Source organism: Diadema setosum, chromosome 13 (genome assembly GCF_964275005.1).
Source record: "Diadema setosum chromosome 13, eeDiaSeto1, whole genome shotgun sequence".
In the NCBI taxonomy this organism is placed as follows: domain Eukaryota; kingdom Metazoa; phylum Echinodermata; class Echinoidea; order Diadematoida; family Diadematidae; genus Diadema; species Diadema setosum.
Window position 1 is genome coordinate 20,409,083 of NC_092697.1, and position 23,244 is coordinate 20,432,326.

Below are 23,244 nucleotides of genomic sequence, written 5' to 3' on the forward strand. Positions count from 1 at the left end.
GTGATGACGTCATACACTCGTTGACACCATGGATGACAATGCATGGGACTACAGGGATGAATTACTGCACTGCTATCACGTAACAGAAGCATTCGTTGGGGCCCGCCAATCTGCAGCAAACATGGGCTCGTAAGCACATTACAGACTCCTCGTCGCCATTGTAGAGTTGTGTGATTCGTATTAGAGGCTGACAAATCTACGGACTACCAGCTTGGACGACCCAATAAAGAGAAATATCACGGCGAATCTGACGTTTCACTTCTGACTGTTTATTATGCCATTTCTGGTGTTCACATACATTTCAACAACAGGGGGCACTAGACCACAGTGGTGGTCTACAACTCACTCACCTTTGTTGCTACTCCAATACCACTTCTAATAAGGTCATTCACTCTTGGAGCAAGCTCATTTAGGACCTCAGCATCTATATACTGCACACACTGTTGCGTAGAGAGAATGAGAAGAAAAAAATGAATAAAAATTTTTGCGGTAAGATCACATGAACACATGCCTTAAGAGGTAAAAAAAAAAAAAACATATCTGTAAATGTAGGAGGGCATGAAAAGTTCTAGTAGTGCTCTGCATAATACAGAAGCTGAAAAATTCCTAAACTAATTTAGAAGCATGATTTATACCCCATTATCAGTACTTTATACAAGATTTTCAATTTCAATGGAAATACAATTTGTACATGTTTGTACACAAGGCATTACTTTAAAATATCACTTGGAAACAACAGACATCTACATGTGTATTGCAAGGATGATGAAATACTCTTTCTTGCTATTGAAATCTAGTATACCTTTTGACTTACTAGTAATATGCTACATTCTTTGTTGATTACTTAAATTTACCACAACCAAATTTATTGTAATAACCAAAGATAAATAGCCAGTCTCTTTACCATTTTTACAGTTTCCATCATTGGTGAAGACTTGCTTGCTGCTATCCGTGCATTGTCCAGCTATCAAGACAATTGACATAAAATAAATCATTAACTATGAACATAAACAAACATTTTCATTCACCTGTCAGAATGAAGGCCCTTTCAATCATTCTATTTAAAGGCTTGAATTTTGTGGGCACCAGGATGACTACATAGGATAATCCATACATGGAATTTCCTGTGGTAGTGTGGAAGTTTAAGTAACTAAGTAGTCTGGACAGTAATTAAAGAAGTTTAGTAGTGTGGACAGTAGTTAAAAACCACGTGCATAGTAGCCACCTTTCTAATGCGGCCAGCAGCCACCAATTTTGCTTCCTATGGTAGACTTAACCAGTGTAATAGCGGCAACAGACCCATATTGAGCCACAAACAAGCCAAATGTTTCAGAGTGTTTTTCTGCTTTGCAAACCGTGACAGTCATTCATGGTTATTAAATATTTCAGTAATTGCCAACGATGCATATTATATGTCTACAGTGGCCACTTTTTTTGTCTCCGTTAGGTGGCCGCTATAAACAGGTTTGACTGTAGTAGTATGGTAAAAACTAAGGTACAATTGATATTGACTCCTGAATGAGGTTCATCTGATTGGTGACTTCATAGAAATACGAATATTCTTTTTCACAATCATGAAAATTATTTTGTGCCTTAGTGAGTACTTCAAATATGTCGAATATTTCCAATGCTCTTAACATTTTTACCCCTTATATTTGTGTACCACAATGAGTTACATACAAATAAATCATAAGGCAGTTGTTTGAAATACTACCCAGTATGAGGACACTTTTTAGATGAAGACATGTTGGGTTTTTATGCCATCCCCATAAATGTAACTGAGTAACGGAAGTCTTTTTTTTAATTTTTATTTCCTATACAGATGTGGTTTGAGTTCATTGAGTTTATTTATAACAACAACCTATGTACAAGAAAGTTTGAATACATATTAAATGGTAATTTAACATTACACTTTCGTGTTAACATCAACATTAATACATAGCATTCATAACTGTCTAAATAATCTAAAAAAATATTGAATATATAATGGATAAATGAGTAATCTAAAACTATTTATCAAAAAAGAGCTTCATTAAAGATAAAATTGATGGTAATAATGTAGTAGTGCACAATGAGGTTGCTAAAAGAACCAAGAGATAGCAAAGGTGCTAGTAGGTGTTAGTCCTTTAACACGTGTTACATAATGAACAAATATATAGTACGTATAAAAAAATAACTACTAAATATTGATTTGTAGTATCTTGTCTATACAGATTTAATGTGTTTTGCTAAATTACTTTTGAAAGTTTGCTAGGTATTAATTTCCCTTACTTTTTTTGGCAAAGCATTCCTCAATTGTAAGTCCTATATAAGAAAGTGAGAGTTGATCATACATAGTTTTACATTTTGGTGGATAAAGCAAGCCTTCTTCTTTGCCCCTTGTCGAATAAGAATGTTAAATATTTTGACAATATTCTACTAGATCATGTGGCGTATTCCCCTTTGACAAATCAAATATAAATACACAGATGGAAAGTTTATGTAATTCAAATATGTCCATTAGTCCCAGTTTTTGGAACAGTGGATCAGAAGGTGTTCTGAGTGGACTGAAGGTGATAGCTCGCATGGCTATCTTCTGACTAAGATGAAGGCAGTTCAAATAAGATTTGCATGTATTCCTCTACACTTCAATTCCATATGCAACGTAGGACTGGATAAAAGATTTGTACAAGAGAATAAGTGTATGTTAGTAAAGTTCTATTAATATTGTAAGGTAGACTATGGACTTAGGTACCTACTGTAGAACCGAGTCTGTCAAACCTTCCAGTACAAAAAATATGACAATTACATTATATGGAGGTGTCTAAAAAGTGTAACATGAGTAACATGGAATTGCTCAAATGGAGATTTCTTTTACAAAACAATTTGAAATCACAGTTTTCAATAAATATATATGCCACAATGTACATAAGAAAGAACAAGATTCAAATTGAAAGCAAGAATGCAGCCTTGTGTCACAACTGCAAATGAGAATGGCCAACACATTTCTGTCTTGTGATGAACCCTCTCTAGCATGCAATCATGAAGCTGCCTTATAATTGGAATTAATTTTCCTGAGCATCCACATTTCCCTCTTATCTTAAGGAGGCCATCTCTGCCAAAAGTGTCATGGGTCTCAATCAGGTCAACAACCATGTGGAACAGGTCAGAATTCTGTTTCAAGCATTTTACTGGAAGCTGTCTGGTAGCATCGCCAAATCAGTAGCTCCATATTCTTTCTAAAGGCCACTCTAGCTCTCTGTGGCTGACAGCATGTATGCTTAGGTTATACAAAACAAGGAAATAATATGTACATAAAACTCACATGACATTATGGTGTTATGTACAATGCTGTTGAATTCAATGGATCATTTCAGAATTCCAAATTAAAGCGCAGTAGAGGAATAATTGCATTCCACACTATAACACCATTTAGTAACTGAATGAAATGATAGGACCATTTTACCACCACGGACTACAATATGAGTTGTTACGAACTCTTCTGAGCCATAATCATATCTACTTTGTTGAAACTATTAGGAAGCTTATGTCTGGGGTACATGTAGGAGGAATCATGTGGACTGATTACTTATTCAATTTTGAAATACTATTCATAAAGATGTTTCATCCTGTTGACTAATAATCTCAATGAAATAGCATTTGAAATTGTGGGGACAGAGTATTCTGCATACTTTTGACACAATTTTCATTGTCTGCTACATCACATTGGTATTAAAGTCCAAATTCTAAGAACACATACCTTCAACTTCAATGTTTTGTGGCAATTATTTTCTCACCATCACCACCTCGACAGCTAGGCGCAATGGTGCACAAGTTCCTTGTGCCTCTTGTACACACAGTGCATTCCCAAATTTCCATTCCCTATTTTATCATGCACTGTTTCCCTTAATCACATTCCCCATTTTTCAATTCATTTCAATTCAGTTTATTTTATTTTATTTCCAACAAAAGTACAACACAACATTTGTGTATACATGTGAAATCACTGCCGCTCATTCTTTTTTTTTTTTAATAGTAAAGAAAACATAGCTTAAGAGGATGAAAGAAACAGAGGGGAAAAATATTTGCACACACAAATAGAAACAAAGGAGAAAAGACCGCTAAGGGAGGAGGTTATGTTTTCATCAGCGTTGGTTTGTTGGTTTGTCTATGTGCAAAATAACTCAAGAAGTATATAACAGATTTTGATGAAACAGGGAAGGTTGAGAATGACACAAGTAACAGATGATTAACTTTTGGTAGTAATTCAGTAATTCTTTTATGGATTTTATGAAGGGTTTTCAATATTTTGGCAGGTAGGGTCAATGAACTCAATGAATGAGGTTTTCATACACACACTAGAGTGTGTGCTCTAGTTTCTGGTCCAGGGCGAGGCGCGCCGCACAGCTGGCACTGATGACGCAACATAAGGTTTCAACGATGGGAAATCGGGTGATTTTCAGCACGCATATGTATTGGGTAGATATCACCAATCTCTACGGAAGTACGAGATCATTGGTGGAAATTACCTGCCTGGCGGAGGTCTGCGCTCTCAAAGTGCTTCTTTAGTTTTAAATGAATCAAGCAAAATTAATAACAATAAAGTGATGAAAAAAGACTCTATGGCTTTCAAAAATGCAAATTCCCAGTGATATAAGAATTTATAAGAAATTTTTTCATTCATACCTAAAAGTATACAACTTAGAGCTTCGTTTATGCTTTTATCAAGAGAATTCCAAAATTTAGGGCTAGTAAAAAGAGAACACAGATTTTGTAAAAATGGTTCTAGACAATGGCGAGTGAAATTCATTAGATTGTCTGGTAGAATATGAATGTAAAGTTTTATTTTTTGATAAACATGGTAAGATCAATGAAGGAGCTGCTGTGGTTGGTGAATGAGGTGAGGAGGAAGGCTGGTTACATGTTTCTCAAAACCCACAATGGCAAAATGTGACCTGCGACAATGGTTTCAGACAAAAGTCACAATTGCAAATTCCCTCCTAGGTGGGGTACAAAGATTTTGACCATCATTTTTGTCGATTTTGGTTTTTTGCAGAAATAGAATCTTTGATATGCTTTCTACCTCTATGCTAAATTTCATGGTATAAGACTAAGTTTTTCCTATCGAAAATGGAATAATAAAAACTTTATATTGGATCACACTCGTCAGTTTCAATCTTCTTTCGAACACCGCGCCAATATGCTCAGCATTGCTACGGCGTTTCGCATGTGATTGGCTAGTGCGTCGCACACATTCACATGGTCAACTTTCGGAGACATGTCTTGCAGGGTTTCAGGAATGTTTTGTCCACACATGCATGCTTCATTGTTGTTGCTACAATAGATGCACTCGTGGTGTAGTGTAATAAACTACAGTGTATGCTCTTCATTTGGCTTTCAATCCGAGCTTTTCCATGATAGTTTCAAGAAATGTTGGGATTATCAATTGTATTTAACGGATTCTCCCAAGTCAGTACTTTTTATGTTGTATTCCACTCTCATTCTACCTTATCTCAATTATGGCTTTAATGGCATGTGGAAATGCAGTACAAACAAAAATAGACAGAGCAACGTACTTCTGTTACAGAAAAGAGCAATGTGATTGATATGCAATACCACTCATAGATCAACTCATGATGTCTTGTTTTTAAAAGAAAACTGCATTCTTTAAGATCACCGACTTCAGCTGGGTTGTTTTACAAGTTACTGTATGTACAATGTAGAAATTAATGCTACCCCTGCTGCATTTATGGAATTGTTCCAAAGGAATAAATTTATACATGATTACTCAACAAGGCAAGCGAATGATTATCATATTCCTAAAAATGGAACTAGTTACGGCAACAGCAATTTTGTTTACGGGTCCTAAGCTTTGGAATTCCTTCCGATCGTTCACTGAAACAAGCTCAGGGCTTAAATGGCTTAAGTGTAAACAAAAAAAAAATGTTTCTTGATAAGTACTAATAATTGATTTCATGGTAATTAAATGTCTGTATATTTCAATTAATGTTTTCTAGAAGTATTTTCATTTTGCATACTTGGATGGTCATTTTTTATTTCATTCTTATTCTAATGGCAAATGCAGCTGTAAATGCACTCCGTAAACATTTTGTGCACAAACCTGTACTGTATGTAAAATTACATGTATCCATACCAGGATTCATAATTGAGCCCTTATATACATATGTATCTATAGTGTTTTCGTTATAACACTAATTTGCTTTGATATTGTTTTGGTCTGTATTGTGTCGGGGGGTCTACATTTTACAAGCAGTGCTTCTTAGTAGTCCCCTCCACATTTGTGATTATATTAAAAAAAAAAAGAGATGTCACAATATTTTGTTCACATTGTACTCTGTATGAATGTCCAATATAATGCCCACTATGTGGAATCTGAATAAATCACATATCAATCTCATTTCTGAATATACATTTCCATTTAAACATAAAATCAAGCACAAGAGGGGGGGGGGGGGGAGAATGATTTGTTAGTTTGCACATAAACTGCCATTTTGTTGAAGTGCAGAGCACAGCAGACCTGTCTACAACCAGAGATGCCAACCTCACGGGATAGTTTTCAGAAACATTTGCCAAATTTGTCAGGAACAAATGGGTGTCTTTCAGTAAAAGTACAAAGTGAAGTAGAGTTGTTGTCACACACAAACACCTATTTTTTTTTTTTTAATTCTAAGCATACCATTTTAACTTAGTTTGACCACTTTAAGATCCTGCTGGAAAAGAAATGTTTCTCTACACACTCCTGTCCTCATTGATGAACCACATTGATGAGGCTTTAGGGTTCTGCATTCCCAATGTCTATGATTTTCCTTTCAGCTTCTGAAGTCTTTTGTGATAACTGAAGAAAAATCTTTGACTTGTCTGTTCTGCCATCATTGCTTAAACTAAATGTGTTGCTCATTTCAGTACTCACTCTTTCCTGTATTAGTTTTGACATTTCCCCAGTTACTGACGTCGTCTTGGTTCTTGCGGAGCTGTAACTTTTTTGCAATCTTTGAGTCAGAAAACATAACTTTGACAATGCTGCACACTAACCCACATCTTCCACTGGTTCAACTAGTCCCTGCCGAATCAGCAGGTACCCATCAGTTCTTCCATTCTTTACTAGTCCGAACCTATAATTTACAATATACAAGTCCGAAAAAAAAAAGACTTGCAAGCTTATGGTTTTCCTTCCCATGTAAAAGTTTTGTAGAGCGTGAGACGGCAAGAAGCTTCAACTTTGAATTTGTCATGATTGTACTGTCAGGAAGCTCTCAAGTCTCACCAACTCCAACATGTGGCCTTGTGATAGTTGTCCCCACCCAAAAAAAAAACAGAGATTACTTTACATTTTCCTTGGGATAATTGATTCACTTTTGTCATGAAGAGACATTGTCACATATCAATCCTTTTGCATGGCTAAGTGACCATCTGTGATACACAAATCATCCATTTGATGTTTACAGTAAAAGTGGAAATTTTCGCAATGTGGAAATTCATGCGTATTTCGCGTGACCAGAAACCAGTGCAAAAACAAAAACAAAAACATGCGAATATTTTTGCACGCTGTATGTTCCACTAATAAATGATGTCTTTATTTCGCGGAATTAGAAAAAAAGCGAAATTCATCTCACCCAGCCGAGCATGAAAAAATACTTGTGCGAAAATAACCACTTTTACAGTATCTTTCTGGCCAAAGAAAGACAAAAATCAATAGTACCATGATGAAAGGGTCTGACTCACAGATTAATTGTCCCTGTTCCCCATGAAACTTACATGCGGTTTACACTCTGGTAAGGTGTGAAAGGAATGTTTATGCGAGTTCCTTTGCTCTGTGGTTTCGCCTGGCGGCACTTTACTTTCATGGAAATTTCCAGAAGCTTGGCCTGGCTGGCATGGGTGTCAAGTTTCCCTCACCTCATGTACATTAAGCATGCAATCTCTTTTAGCCTTACATGTGTAGCTGCCTTTTTCTGTTGCCTTTTGATTGTTTACCGTGACGAGTGTACAAAAAATCAGAACAAATATGGTGTATCCATAACGATTGGCATCTCTGTATGATATGTGTAACAGTATGCGCATGTTTCATGTATTGAACAATGCTGTTATATTGATTGTGTTATTGTACACCAGTGTGCATTCAGCAAGCACACTTTCGCCAGTGCATTACTTCATGTATTCCTGAATTTAGTGGGAGAATGCAGTAGTGGCGATCTTTGAACTGTTCCCTATGCATGACTAGCACTGCTGCAAAGAAAAGGACACTGACTTTAATGATTCATCTGCAGCTCCATGTGGATCTGTAGCCACTATACACGGGTTAGAATCTTCTGTGGAATACAAAATTGGTGGCCGCTAGCCGCATTAGACAGGTGGCTGCAATATGCACAGGGTCTTTAGCAAGGCTTTTCTCTTGGGGTATTCTTCAGAGGCTGGATACGGCAGGTGGCTGCTATTAAAAGTTGAGAGCTGAGTGTAATGCAAGTTTGACTGTATGCATCATTAAGTTCTGAATTTCATTTTTTCTGATCTCACCTTTTCCTGGGCATTCTCATCACTGCCCACATGAAGACTAATGTAGTTCATCAGCTGAGGCTCCAGACCACTCAGAGCCTCTAGAAGGGCAATCACTAGCTGTGGGATGTGGGGCTTGATGGCATCACCAGCATTACTGCTCATGTCCACCAGGGTTGAAAGACTAAAAAACATAATTGCATAAAGGTGAGAAAGACTGCAAGAGATATCAAAGAGAAACTAAGCGTGGAGTGGGAAGGAGAGGAAGGAAGCAAGACCAAACTTGACAACTACGCAAAGAGAGGTAAACAAACATTATGGAGTTACTCCAAAAACACACAAAGAGCATTAACTTTGCTCCCAAAGCTGGGATTTAATACTGCTCAACTGAATTATACTTATGTACAGTGTATATTTCCAAGAAGATAAAAAAAATGTTTGGTGCTAGGAAACAAAGGGAAGGAAGAATATGTCATTACCTGAATGTTCTGACTTCCTTTACTCTGCTGGGAAGTCCCTTAAGAAGGCATGGGAGGACAAGGCGGATGGCATGCTGACCGATTTTGCCATAGCCTATGTCACACATCTTGACACACACCTTTGGAAGGAAATTAATGAGATGACACTCATTTTTTTTTTCAGTCCCTCCCTCCATACAAAACATGTGGTAGATTATGAGAATCAAGTGATTTATGTACTTAGCTACAAGATACAAATGGCTGCCTGTCTAGTCTGTCTTTGTATGCTATTGTTACATTATGCTCGAATCTCAAGTACTTTTAACAAGAATAAACTAAAACAAAAAAGTGTACTCACAGCACCTGCCTCAATGCACAGACTGTGGCATGCACTGCGGTCACACGCATCCCTCTCAGCCTGCATCTTCCTCTCTTCCACAGACATCTGGGCCCCCGACCAGGGAAGCAGCACAGTCATAGAACGAGGTGAGGGGATGGTAAGCAGAACAGACAGCTGACCGGCTGTATCTCACAGATAAGAGAATCACTTCTGATTCTCATGATCTACATTCAATACAACTGGCCAGCTGTCTGTCTGATGTATGCCAGACTATACAATAGGAGGCATGGTTGTCTATGGCCTGAGGTAGTAAGTGGCCAGGACGATGCTACAGCCATGAGAGCCCCAAGCATAAAGGAGGCCTCTCCAGCTGGCATGTCCTTTAGATAAAATGAAAAGGAGTTTTTATACAGTATGCCCATGGGCTGCTGCCTGTATCTCATGGGCACTCAGTTATAGAGTTCCCATGAAGTGCAAACTCCCTGCAAGTTACACGACATGTGGGCACAGCCCCCCCCCCCCCCCCCCCCCCCCCCCCCCCCCCGACATGCGGTGGGTCCGGTTGCCATTATGGCAGCAACAATCCAATTAGAGATTGGATGCTGGCTCAAAGGGTTCTCTCGTGGTCATGCAAGGTTGATCCCTTCTCACTGCATTTTTGTGCGTAATATTAAATAAAATACTATTTTAAAGTGCCGACTGGACACCAAGTTCTGTTTTCCTCTACAGAAAAGAGGTTAGACAGTGGCTGGAGGAAGAGTTAGAGGGGCTTTGATGGAGCCTTCTGAGTTTTGGTATGTAGCCAGGCCTGGGGATCAAATGCACCCCCACACATTCACACCTGATATACAGGGCGTACCCTGGCAATATTGACAGTGCATGAAGGGTTCTTCTATGTTGTCTGGAGGCAATGTCCATCAGGAACACTGTTTTAATAATGAGGCCCTGCACCTGGGTCGAGAAGGACATAGTGGGTAAAAACATCTTGTCCAAGGACGTAAGCACTGGGCGGGATTTAAACTCGGGTCCTCCAATTAGGAGTCAGGAGTCTTATCCACTATACCACAGCGCCCCCCCCCCCACTATAGTTTTGTGTCATCGCTGGCGGTGAACTATATAAATACACAGCCCTGTTGTGTTGCTATACACAAGTGTTGTGGCGGGCTTTGTATGTATGGCAAACAATGCTAGCTACATTTAGCTAGCTCCAGGGGCGTGTTTCATCAATTCAGTCAGCGCTGGCAAGTTGTCAGTCTCTGACAATTTCAGCAAAACGGTGGATTTGATTGGCTGAGAAGCTCTGGTTACTGACTGTTACCATGATGGTGATTGTCAGAGATTAACAACTTGTCAAGCAGGGCTGACAACTTTCATGAAACGTTCCCCAGCTCGTCAAATTGATTTGGTGATCGTGATCACATGAGTTAAACATATAGTATTCATATTCTAACATGCACATCAGCGTCTCTGATTGGTTGCATTTTTCCTGCCAGTTTTGGAAGTAATAATCAAATAAACAAAGAGAAACATAAGAATTCTGATGTTACTTTTGAAAAGACGCTCGCTCCGATCACTGTGGGTGAGTCCACTGCTTGTTGTGTACGAGTCCATTGTGAGCTGCCTTTGAAAAAGGCTGAGAGGAAGGAGGCCTGGGGTTGTTGTGGTGTACAAAACCAGGGACCCGTTTCATAAAGCTGTTCGTAAAGTTACGCACGACTTTACGAACGATTTAAATATGACAAGCCAAGTGGGTCTCCTAATCACCGTTAATTTCAATAGCTAAAGTTGAACTTTGCAGACGATAATGATTATTCTTACATGGTTATACACAATTTTAGTTGAAAGCATATTCTTGCCCCAATGAACATGAAATATTGACATACAGTCATACCAGTACTCTGTTAAAATGTAAGGGGGAAAAATGGGCACACATATTGCCACTTCATATTCCAGTCATTTGTAAAGTCATGCATTAACTTTAAGAACAGCTTTAAGAAACAGGGTCCAGGCAAGAGATTCTTGGCGAGCATGAAGGAACATCTGTGCACCTTGGGTCACAAGCGGTGTAAGAGGAGTAAGAAGGGGATGTACACAGCAGCGGTGCGTGTCACGAGGCAGGTGTGATGAGTGCTTGTTAGATGCACTCTGGATTCAAGCATAGCTGGAAACAATAGCACACATTAGACAGACAGGCAGTGTGTTGTACTGAATGTAGATCACAAACTATAACAGGCCTGGGGTCTTGCTCTCACCCGAGAACTGCAAGTTTATATGTACCTTCCACTTGTACATATTCTTGCAGACTACTGTCCAAGAACAGAGCAAATTTGGGGAGATTTGGTGGACTTCAATGGTGTCCATTTACATATCGTATGTATATTGCACTGGCAATAACACCTGCAAAGTTTGTAGAAAATTTCACCATGCCTTTTCAAAGAGAACATCAAAATGTCAAAAACTGGCTCCCAATTTAGTCCCAGCCCCAAGGGGGCCACCACTGGATCTGGCATAAACAAACTTGAAAGTACACTCACTAATGTACATTGTATCTATTCAAGAATATTTTTGGCTACATAGATTTTTATGAAATATTTTACCTTGCTAAGTGATCGGCATGATGATTCAGCTGCTTTCCTCACAGATTCCTTTGAATGAGAGAAAATATTACTTCGTACTTAAGCATTTGTCAAATACTATTGTACATCATGTAAGACTGACATTTATGACCCTTGTCATCTTCATTCACACCTGCAACTTCAATTTTTTTTTTTTATAGCAAAACAAACAAACAAAAACAACACCCCATAACACAAACCCAAACAATCACCCACTCACATGGGATCTGAATGGAGGGATCTGACTGCAGCCAAGTTTGATATGATGATAACTTGCACCTGCTTGTCATCGTGGCCACATGGATTATACAATATGTTGCTCTGCTTATCTCTCCATTGTCTCTCCTACTCGATTCAGGAAACCAGAATATATGTAACAAACAGTCTGGCATGTTGGTGCCATGACACATAAGTACTGTGTATATGCATTTATCTATTGTTATCATTATTATTATTATTTTCTTTTTTTTAAGAATTCACAAACTCTTTTTTGTCTGGGTTATCATAAGCATTTGAAAAAAAAAATGACACAACAGGAAAATTGGTCTTTGAATGTCTTGCATCAACTGTAAGATTCATGAAAATTAGTGCACAAGGACACTTCAGGGGAGTGTAAAATGTTCAACATACATGTAGACCCATGCTTGCATGACTGTTAATACTCTGGTTTATGAAAAATATTCTCCTTGTCAATGTATCCAACACTGATGATTTGCACACCACCTTTACTTCCTTCTTGTCACTGCTGCTAGTTAGAATTCATGCAGTTGACAAGGGATGTTCTTGTCATAAGTATTGAAGGCATAATTTGCCATTTGCAGATGAAACAAAAACCCAGCATTAGAGCTTTAAGTACAGTAGTTCTAAAATGTGAGTGAGGGATAGAAACAACCACTGTAAAAATCTGAATCTGTATAATTGATGTTAAGTATTGTCAAATACACAAAATGTGAACAATAGTTATTTTAAAAATGTTTCCAGACTAAACCGTCTACAGTTATGGTTTATTGAGAAAAATACTGATATCTCTATATATTTTAGGCTTCATTGCAAAAATTTTATATGGTAGGATGTTCTGTGATATGACAGACCTACACATATGCATCAAGTGTGAATCTTACATTTTTTTTTTAAATCACTGCTCCCAAAGGTAAACAGAACCTTTAAATGAAGATTACTGACAGACAAGATCATGTTGTTGTTGACACAGCTTTATGGAAATTGGATAGGTACATTTAGCAATTTAAAGAATGGCCAGTGAAATTTTAGTCTATTCCCTAGACCATTGCTTGCTATGTACTAAAATTGCAGACTGCCAGATTAATCTAGTGAACTGTAAGCAAAATTGGTGCACAGCAGCCCAAATAGTTTGTTTACAGTTATGACTCCTTTGCCTTTGGCAGTCTAATACCCCTTTCAGTAACCCTCTTAGCTCGGACCAGGAGCAGGCCAAAAATGCATGAGTTACTGAAAGGGGTATGACAGACATGTTCTGAGGGAAGTTACAGTGCATTATAAACTCGATTAAAAGAAACTGCGTTAATGTGTCTAGAAGCAACAGAGAGCTTTCCAAGCCATCTTCACACACTTTCTCATTGTTAAGAAACAAGCAAAAATGTTTATTTACACACACACAAACACCCACAAACGTGTAAAAAAGTGTGAATTTCCCAATTTGAATAGTGTGACGTACTATCCAACTACATGCAGGTCCTACATTTGTAAATATGCAGAACAGGTAAGTGCATTATACACCTGTATACCCCAAGATACCTCGGGCCCTAAGAGGGCGCTTTTTCATGTTTTAACATATTCCTTATGGGAACCTGCTTTACCAAGTACCAAGTAGAGTCAACTCATAGGCAGGAACCTGGCATACCAGGTTCCTAAAATGTAGACAAGAGTGTCTGCATTCATAGCCTAAATTCATGTTAATTTGTGTTATGCTGACCAGAAAAATGACTTTGATCAAAAGATTAGAGTTTCTTTTATCAATATCTATTCTTTTTCTGTATCAAAACTGTGTGTATTCTTGTCTAATTTTACCTTTTCCAATGCAGCAGTGTGCTTGTTTTGCTATAAAACTTGTATGAAGACATAAAAAGCAAATCAAGGCTGAGCGCACATGATGTTGACTTTTGCAGACCACATTTTGGTCCCCTTACAGTGTATTACAAAAGAGTTTGTGGGCCCAGCACACTGTACTCTATTCATATCTCATGTCTCATGGATATTTTGCATGGTTCTAAGACACATGCAGTTGACCATGGACATGGACTACATGACTACACTTGTCTGTTCTTTGTCAACTAGCAAAAAGAATCTCATTTGGGGGAACTGAAGGCTGTCAAAGAATTGCGGAAGAAACAGGTTAAATGCTCTAAACAAACGGGCATATGCCCAGTGTGGAATACATGTATATCACTGGTTGCCTGGACTGAAACATTACAATATCCCCAATTGAAGCTGTTTATGAGAACACACACACACACACACACACACACACACACACACATACGTTGCATTGATCAACACAATGGGCAACAGACCACCACAATGCCAAGAAAGTATTTCTGCTCTATTACCTTGATGTCATCTAGCACCAAGAAACACTTCTCCCATAGCTCTGGCAAGTAATCAACAATGTCATCCACATTTCTCCCACGCAGCAAATCACTGAGGGCCAAGCAGCTGTCAAAAATAAGCAAATATGGAAAGCATGAAGGAACCCTGCATGAGTGATTTGAACCCCCCCCCCAAAAAAAAAACAAACAAACAAACAAACAAAGGAAACATCCAATCTGCATAGAGAAAGAATACTAGAGATAGATCTTTTGACTGTGCTGCAGTTGCCTTGAATACCTCTACTTTCACACGTGTCTACAATAAATTACCTCTACAACTGTAAATTCCAAACAAAAATTGCAAGTGCAAGAGAATATTAAGTAGAGGGGCGAAGGTTGAGGTTTTGAATTTTCTTCAGTTTGTCTCCCTCTAACAAATGAAATTTATAAGATTGCAACCGCTGATCTGTAAGTTAAAAAACATGTCGGAAAAAGGAACCATGGGACTTGAACCTGTCATCTACTGCCTTTTGGGCAGCGACACTACCACCAGGCTATACCTGGTTGCCGGCAGTGACATGATGAACTTGTAGCAAATACCCAAGCTCCGAAATTCTGACATTGTTATGTTAAGTAGTCCAAGGTGGACGAGGCATTAATAAATGCAAGAGAATATTAAGTAGAGGGGTGAAGGTTGAGGTTTTGAAGTTTCTTCAGTTTGTCTCCCTCTAACAAATGAAATTTGTAAGATCACTACTGCTGATCTGTAAGATGACAGGTTTGAGTCCTGTAGTTCCTTTTTTCCAACATGTTTGTTAACTTACAGATCAGCAGTTGCGATCTTACAAATTTCATTTGTTAAAGGGAGACAAACTGAAGAAAATTAAAAACCTCAAAATTTGCAAAATTTGCAAAGTTCTTGTCTACACTAATGACATTGATGCCAGTGGCAATCTGTGAAAATTTTATGCCACGACAAAGGCTGTTGGCTTCAATTTGCAAAAATTTCATGCTGTGAATGTTTCTGGTTTTATAGTATGGTCCTTCATTTACAGTTAAACGACATCTATATGTACATTCAGATGAAATTTCACTGATCTTGAAGTTATGAAGTAATCTTGAACAAAACTGCACATTACACTTCTTCCTTTTCTTTCTTGCAGATTATGATTAAGCACCCTGATAAAGTTTCCAGTTTAGATTCAATGACTCTTAACTAAAATCTGAAATAGGCCTTTTAATACACTGTATCAGTTAAGAAATTGTTCATCTATTTCTACACATGCTACTGATCATATAACATATGGAAATTCCTAGCTCAAGTTATGGCTGACTATTGAAATTCTCCTACCAGTTTCTTAATCATAACCATGACTTTTCACCCCTACATTATTCAAACATTTGTCATTTGTCGTGGAGCTGTCGTAGCCGAGTGGATAAAAGTGCACGTCTCTGAATCACATGAGCATGGTATGGGTTCGAGGGTTCGAGCCCATGCAAAGCCCGACACGTTTGCAGTTCAGTAAGGCACTTTATCCACATTGCTGCTTTCCACCCAGGAGTATAAATGGGTTCTTCATGTCATGGAGCATACAAAGGCCAAGATTGAAGCAAATCCATCCATACGTAAGAAATGTTTTAAGTAACAATTAAAAGATCTGGTCAGGAGTAAATGGCCAGAAGGACAAAACCATGAGTTTTCAAAAGAGCAAAATGTGTCCCCTGGGGGGTCCCAAATGGGACATGGTGTTCATTTTTACAATCCTAGCAAAAATACCTGTCAAGTTTGGTGAAAATTTGACCATGCATTTTCAAGAAGAAAATTTAAATTGGTTCCCAACTTGGTTCCATACTTCTCCCCCACTGGATCACGAGGGAGGCAGCCCTGGATCCTCTTTATACAGTAATACTTGAAACTACAGTTGCCAATGTACCGAATACTCATAGCACCAACCAAACTCTATCACTTCTCGTTCAAGACAAAAAGATTCTTCAAAATTATTTAATTTGGGGAGTTTGGAGCCCCCCAAAAGGGGAAGGGGGTATAATGCCATTTGAACAAGATTGATCAAGATGCTATCACCCTAGAGATGCTACAAGTGTACCTGCAAAGTTTGGTAAAAATCTGTGAAGAAACTGAACATATAAAGAGTTTATGCAAAATGCATGCCAAATGCCAGAAGATGGCAATTGCTCACTTGAGCCTTTGGGTCTGGTAAGCTAATAAAACCAGAACTGGAACAGTATTTTCAGGTTGTCAGTGAATGGTATCAGAAGGGCGCTTTGTACCAACAAAACACAATCACATTGATCTAGAGGGTGTGTGACTGCTCAGAACTGATGCAATTATATCTCTCTCATTCACACATTATCATATACCCGCAAATATCCTCCTTAATGTACGCATTATGTAGGCCTAGGTGAAGTACTTGCCTGGACTCTCTGTTTCTCCAAATACCACTGGTGATGTTTTCGATAAGATCTTCTACAATCTCCTTCAAGTATTTGGACACCTGATTCAGGAAAAAAAAAAACACAAATAAAAATGTTAACAGGTAACACAGATTTACATACCATATATGAATTCACATCAGAATTGCAATAAATTGCTGGGACTCGTGCCTGTTGCCTTACATTTTTGGCAGTCATTGTCATGATACACTTAACAACAATGACCAACATTCAGTGTTATCTCAATTTCAGTCTTATGTTGAATATTCAAACAAAAATTCATCTATTCAACAGTCAAACACCTGTGTTCATTTTGCTTATTTTGCCATCACTTGCCATTTAAAAGTACTTCTAATTTTAAGTCAGTAAGGTACGGATCACTAGAATACAAACATTATGTAAAGTCAATGACCTGAAAAAGTTGAGAAGACAATGGAAGGCCAAATTTTAAAGTCATGCTGCAAGTGGATCAAATTAAATCATGCTCAAAACAACAAAAATCTGGAATCTGGGTTACATATAATGTACTTAAAAAGGTTTGAATAAAAAAATCATATCATGACTATATTCATTTTTACCTATACCTGACAGCAATAATTATGTCACTTAACATTGATATGACTTTGGCGTTGTTTTTTTTAAAATCATTTCCTAATGCCCAGGCTTTAATATCTGCTCCAGTGCAAGATATCATCAATCCTGTATTCTTGTATGTATGACATATTGCTAGAGAAACAAACCATAAAGGCCTTATTCATCTGAAGTTGAAAGTCAGAAAGAAGTCACAAAAAATGATACATCTTCATAGCAAAATTGAAGAAATCTGTCAAGAAATTTTTGTAGGTTTGATTTAGAGTGCACACACTAAGTAAGATTTATGATATGTAAAGGATGGCACATACATTTGTAAGGGCGTCTCACACACACACGCACACACACGCACACTCACATGCACACACATACACACACACAAATGATTAACCATATATCTCAAGTTTGAATGATATCCATTGACTAACAACCAAGTAATAGCTAATGGTTTTGCAAATGTGTGGCGCTCTGTCAAATGAGTCATAAGTCACACGGGGAGTTTCCCTGTAATGAGCCAAAAACGCAGGGGAAGCACTACTCAGGTCAAACATTTTTTTTATGACGGTTTCTGATATCTTGATGTTTTAACTATCTGTACAGATAATATCAGTGTCAAAAAATGAGTAAAAATATCCCAAATCATGTTTCTTCTGAGACAGTTTTTTTCGGTTACAATTTTTTCCATCTCTCATCTTCGTGTTGCGTTTCGCACTAACTGTTCTTGCCCGATTGAGACTCCGCCCCCATTGCTGGGGTGTAAGCTAATGAACCATATTGCTCGTGACCTCACTGAAGACAAAAAGCATGGTGCGTTCACGGCAGCAAGGGCTTTAGAACTGCACAATACTGGTGAGCTGAGCAAGACTCTTACCAGCGAGGTGCATTTGAAAGAATATACGCACCACATTTCATGAAGTGGTGATGAAATGGCGCTTAAAAACATAGATACTACGTACGATCACACCGCAAAATCTCTGATACTTTATAACTGAGCTGAAACATGATGTATCAAACTTGTAAGCTCTGTGTGTGTGTACTTTTACAAAAGTTGTTGGCCTCATTAATAAACTAAAGCACTCACACAGGAGAGCCATTTGAGCACATGTATCCCCCGAACCCGTCTCCCATACCCCATCTGGATTACTTTTTAGGCCAGAAATGTTGTATAATATGGCAACTGTAGCAGGATACAATAAAATCCAACGAGAAATGAGGCTGGTATATAGCACATACAAGGAATCTGAAATGTCATTATATAAAAGTAGAACGAGAGTGCTGGCAATGAAAACTTTTGTTACCTAGAATAACTCCCCATAAACCTCAATAGCAAGTTCGAATAAAATCCAACAAGAAATGTGGCTGATACAGCATGCACAAGAAATGTGACTGGCATCCAATTTGGAGCACTGAGGGCACCACCACCACAAACTGTTGTGTCCTACATGTACATGTAGAATGACCATCCGTTCACCAATCCTTAGCAAGTCTGAATAAAATCCCACGAGAAATGAGGTTACATGTAGTATAGCACATACAAGAAATATGACATGGTGTCCTTAAAAGTCGGAACAATGAGGGCGCTGTCAATGGAAACTTTTTTTACCTAGAATAGCCCCCCCCCCACAAACCGCCATAGCAAGTTTGAATAAAATCTGACAAGAAATGTGACTTATAGAGCATACATACAAGAAATGTGACATGGCCTCCAAGTCGGAACACTGAGGGCGCCGTCACCACAAACTGTTGTGTCCTTCATGTAAAATGACCACCCATACACCTCCTTAGCAAGTCTGAGTAAAATCCAGTGAATAACAATCAAGTTATTGCATAAATAAGCATTTTTGCAAATTTTGTCCTGATCAGGGTGACTTTTGACCTTGTAAAAGGTGGAACAGTGGGGGCAGCAGTATCAATATGTAAAGGTGTCTAGATTTGACTATAATATGTTTACATACCAAATTTGAAGAAAAAAAAACCCTAGAAATGTCGCTATGGTGACTGGTATGCCTCCGCAATCATGCATGATTCTCCTAATAGGTCTATAGTACATGTGGACAATGTGTGATTACAGTGTACATTTTCACAAAACTGGCAAAATATTAAAATGACAAGTTTGTCACAAATGTGTTGAATGTTCACCTTCCTTGACCTAGGTCTGATTGGATGGATAGGAGAGCATGTATTTGGGAATTTTAGGACTTTAACTTGACTTTGACCCATTCATAAGTTTATGCATTGAGTAATTTTCAAGGTATGGAGAAAAAGTGCAATTTCTCTATTGAATAGTAAATTGTTACCATTTTCATCTGGCCTTTGACCCTAAAATTCATAGGATAATCACTGTCAGGCAAAACATGCATAAATATGTAGTAGGTTTCAAGATAACTTGAGCCACTTCCGAGATATGGAGGAAAAAGTTAGTTCAGCACTTTTACTTGATCTTTGACCTTTTGATCTTTGAGGCAAAAAAAGAAAAGAAAAGAAAAAAAAACTTCCCAGAGAATCTCTATTGGTTATACATACATATACCAAGTGTAAAAAAAAAAAATCCTGCTGGCATAGCATAAATATGAGGGAAATAGTAAAATTTTGAAGTGTTGCCCTTGACCTTTGACCCCTGACCTTTGACCCTATGAACCCTAAATTCTCTAGATAATCACTGCCAGTCAATACATGTCTATATACTATGTTCTATGCGGATACCTTGAACAATTTCCAAGGTACGGAGAAAAAAATTTTAAGTTTTACTTGACCTTTTGACCTTTGACCTCATGACCCCAAATTTTCATCAGAGAATCTTAATTGCGTAATACATGTATACACTAAGTTTCAAGAAAATAACTTCAGGCATTGCATAGATATGGTGGAAATAGTGAAACTTTATGGATTTGACCTTGACCTTTTGACCTTTGACCTTGAGCATGTGCACCCAAAAGTTGATAGGCACAACTTCACCCCATAATACACATACATGCCAAGTTTAATTAGGATAATTCAAATGGTTTTTTAGTTATGTTGCCCACAAAATTCATTACGGATGGACGGACGGATGGAAGGACAGACAACCCGAAAACATAATGCCTCCAGCACCACTTCGTGGCGGAGGCATAAAAAATCAGTCAAGAAACACAGCCAGGATCGTACACACAAGCAGACCCTGAAATATTTACCGCTTCATGTATAAAAATGAAACAAGCGAGGGCGCCACCACCAAAAACAAAAGGCATCTTCAATTCACTATAATGCACCTTTTTGCCAAATTTGAAGAAAATCTGATTAGAAATGTGGCTGATACAGCACACACAAGAAATGTGACATGGCATCCAAGTCGGAACACTGTGGGTGCCGTCACTACAAACTGTTGTGTCCTTCACGTAGAATGACCACCCATACATCTCCTTAGCACGTCTGAATAAAATCCGTTGAGTAACAATCAAGTTATTGCATAGATAAGCACTTTTGCAAATTCTGACATGATCAGGGTGACCTTTGACCCTGTAAAAGTTAGAACAGTGAGGGCAGCATTATCAATAAGTATAAATGTATAGACTTGACTATGATGCATTTACATACCAAATTTGAGAAAAATCGATCAAGAAACAAGGCCAGCGTCGCACACTAAAGCAGACCCTTTTAAATTTACGTTGTATCTTTTCATGTATAAAGACGGAACAAGCGAGGGCACCGTAACCAAAAACAATAGGCATCTTCGTTTTACCATATTACACCTTCATGCCAAATTTGAAGATGATCTAAGAAGAACTGCAGCCAGTAGAGTGCTCACAAAAAAATCTCTGCGGCGGACGCGGACGCGGCGGCGCAACGAGGCCAAATCCACAGTATCCTCCGAACTCTGTTCGGGGGATACAATTAATTCAAATAATAATTATCACTGTTCCCTGCTATGTGACAGGCTGTTCAAAGTTCATCTTTTGAGATATAGAAAGTTGTTGATTTTCGTTTCCATATAAACCCGTTGAGGACCAGTCCCGAGTATATCCCAGCAGGGGTCTATTGGAAATGTGTGTTGTAGCAAAATCAGCCCATCCTAAACGGGTTAAAAGTCAACAGTTTGTGTCATCATTAATTCACTAATTTGCCAAATGTATATCATTTGTAATATTCCTTTTTCAAAGACTTTGTCCTGTTTTGTAAGGATGCACCGTATGTCCCCCAAAAGAATTAAAACGGGATCCTCCACAATGATAAATAAGTAGTGAATCAATCCAAATACAATTTCACGGTATGAAACTACAAGTCATTGCCCACATCTTGCACAAAACCCCATTCGATTTGCTTATGTGGTCAAAGAGAAATAAGGAGTTTTGTAGAGCATGTCAGGAATCCCTTCCTTCCAAGTTCTGTCCATTATCTTTACACATTAATATGCAGTTCCAAGAGGGTCCAAGCACTAAACCTGGAAGAATCTGACCCATGACATGCTTTACAACAATCCACATTTCTTTGTGACTACTTAACCAAATTGAATCAGGTTTTCTGCAAAATAGATAGCTTCCAGCACCAAAAAGGCTAATGATCAAGATACTGTAAAATTCTGTCTATAAGCCACAATTTTTCTCTGTTGTGGCAAAGAAGAAAACTATTTCAAGACCATCATAACAAACTCACCATAGACTTGTCCTTGACAACAGCTGACCAGATGCCTGTCATAGCTGAACGGACAGAGCTATTGGGGTCATATTGGTAGCGGTAGAGCTTCGGGAGTATCTGGTGGAGGTGTGGAGCTAACTGCTCCCGGGCCTGGGCAGCAATTGTGCCAAAACCAAATGCTGCTCCCTGAAATAAGAGACAGATTAGATATTATCACTCTACACAAGATAAACATTCAGATATCCTTCAATGGCACGGGTTTGCAATAGAATTATTTTAATGCCCTCTTTCATTCCAAAACTAGAAATGTCGCTACAGCGACTGGTTATACCCCCGCCAAACAACATTTCATAAGCTTTGGTCAAAACAACATTTTATAAGCTTTGGTCAAAAAACTGAGGAAGTAGTTAAATCCGCAAGATCTTTCCTTGATCTTCTGCCATTAATATGCCGTTACCATGGCAACGTACTTTCGGGTACTGTCGAAAAATGCGTCTTGCACATCTACAATCAAAGGCACACATCTGTACCAAGTTTCATGGAAATTGGGCAAAAACTGAGGAAGTAGTTTGCAACACAAAATTTTCCATCATTTTGGCTCATAATATGTGAGCTGTTACCATGGCAACATACTTTTTGTCACTGTCAAGAAATGTGTCATGCTGACCTATATCCTAAGACAAACATTCAATATGAATTCCATGAGAATTGGAAGAACACTGATGAAGCAGTTTTGCCATGAAGCATTTTGCCCTATATTTTACCAATAACATGCCGTTACCATGGCAACGCACTTTTTGCCACTGCGGAAATATGTGTCTTGCACATTAACATATTCAGATGAACATCTGTACCTAATTTCATAAAAATTGATCAAAAACTGTGGGAGGAGTCCGTATCCGGGGCAACCACCCTCCGGATAACTACCACCCGGATAATTACCCACCAGGTCTATTCCCCCTTAGGGCAACTACCCCCCGGACAACTACCCTCCTAGGGCAATCACCCTCCAGGGCCATTACCCCCTAGGACAACTACCACCCGGTCATCTACCCTCCTAGGGCAACTACCCCCAATGACAATTACCCCTAGGACATCTACCCCCCAGATAATTACCCCCT

At 38.5% G+C, this 23,244-nt stretch overlaps 1 protein-coding gene across 1 annotated transcript in view; it reads right to left on the bottom strand.

The window, feature by feature from the left end:
* The window catches only part of LOC140236895 (proteasome adapter and scaffold protein ECM29-like), a 198,364-nt gene that overhangs the window by 85,351 nt on the left and 89,769 nt on the right, over nt 1–23,244 (bottom strand). Inside the window, 8 exon segments of the mRNA XM_072316830.1 lie at nt 351–440; nt 905–964; nt 8,515–8,677; nt 8,973–9,091; nt 11,889–11,936; nt 14,492–14,597; nt 16,904–16,983; nt 22,142–22,309. Of these exon segments, the coding sequence (XP_072172931.1) occupies nt 351–440; nt 905–964; nt 8,515–8,677; nt 8,973–9,091; nt 11,889–11,936; nt 14,492–14,597; nt 16,904–16,983; nt 22,142–22,309 (834 nt within the window).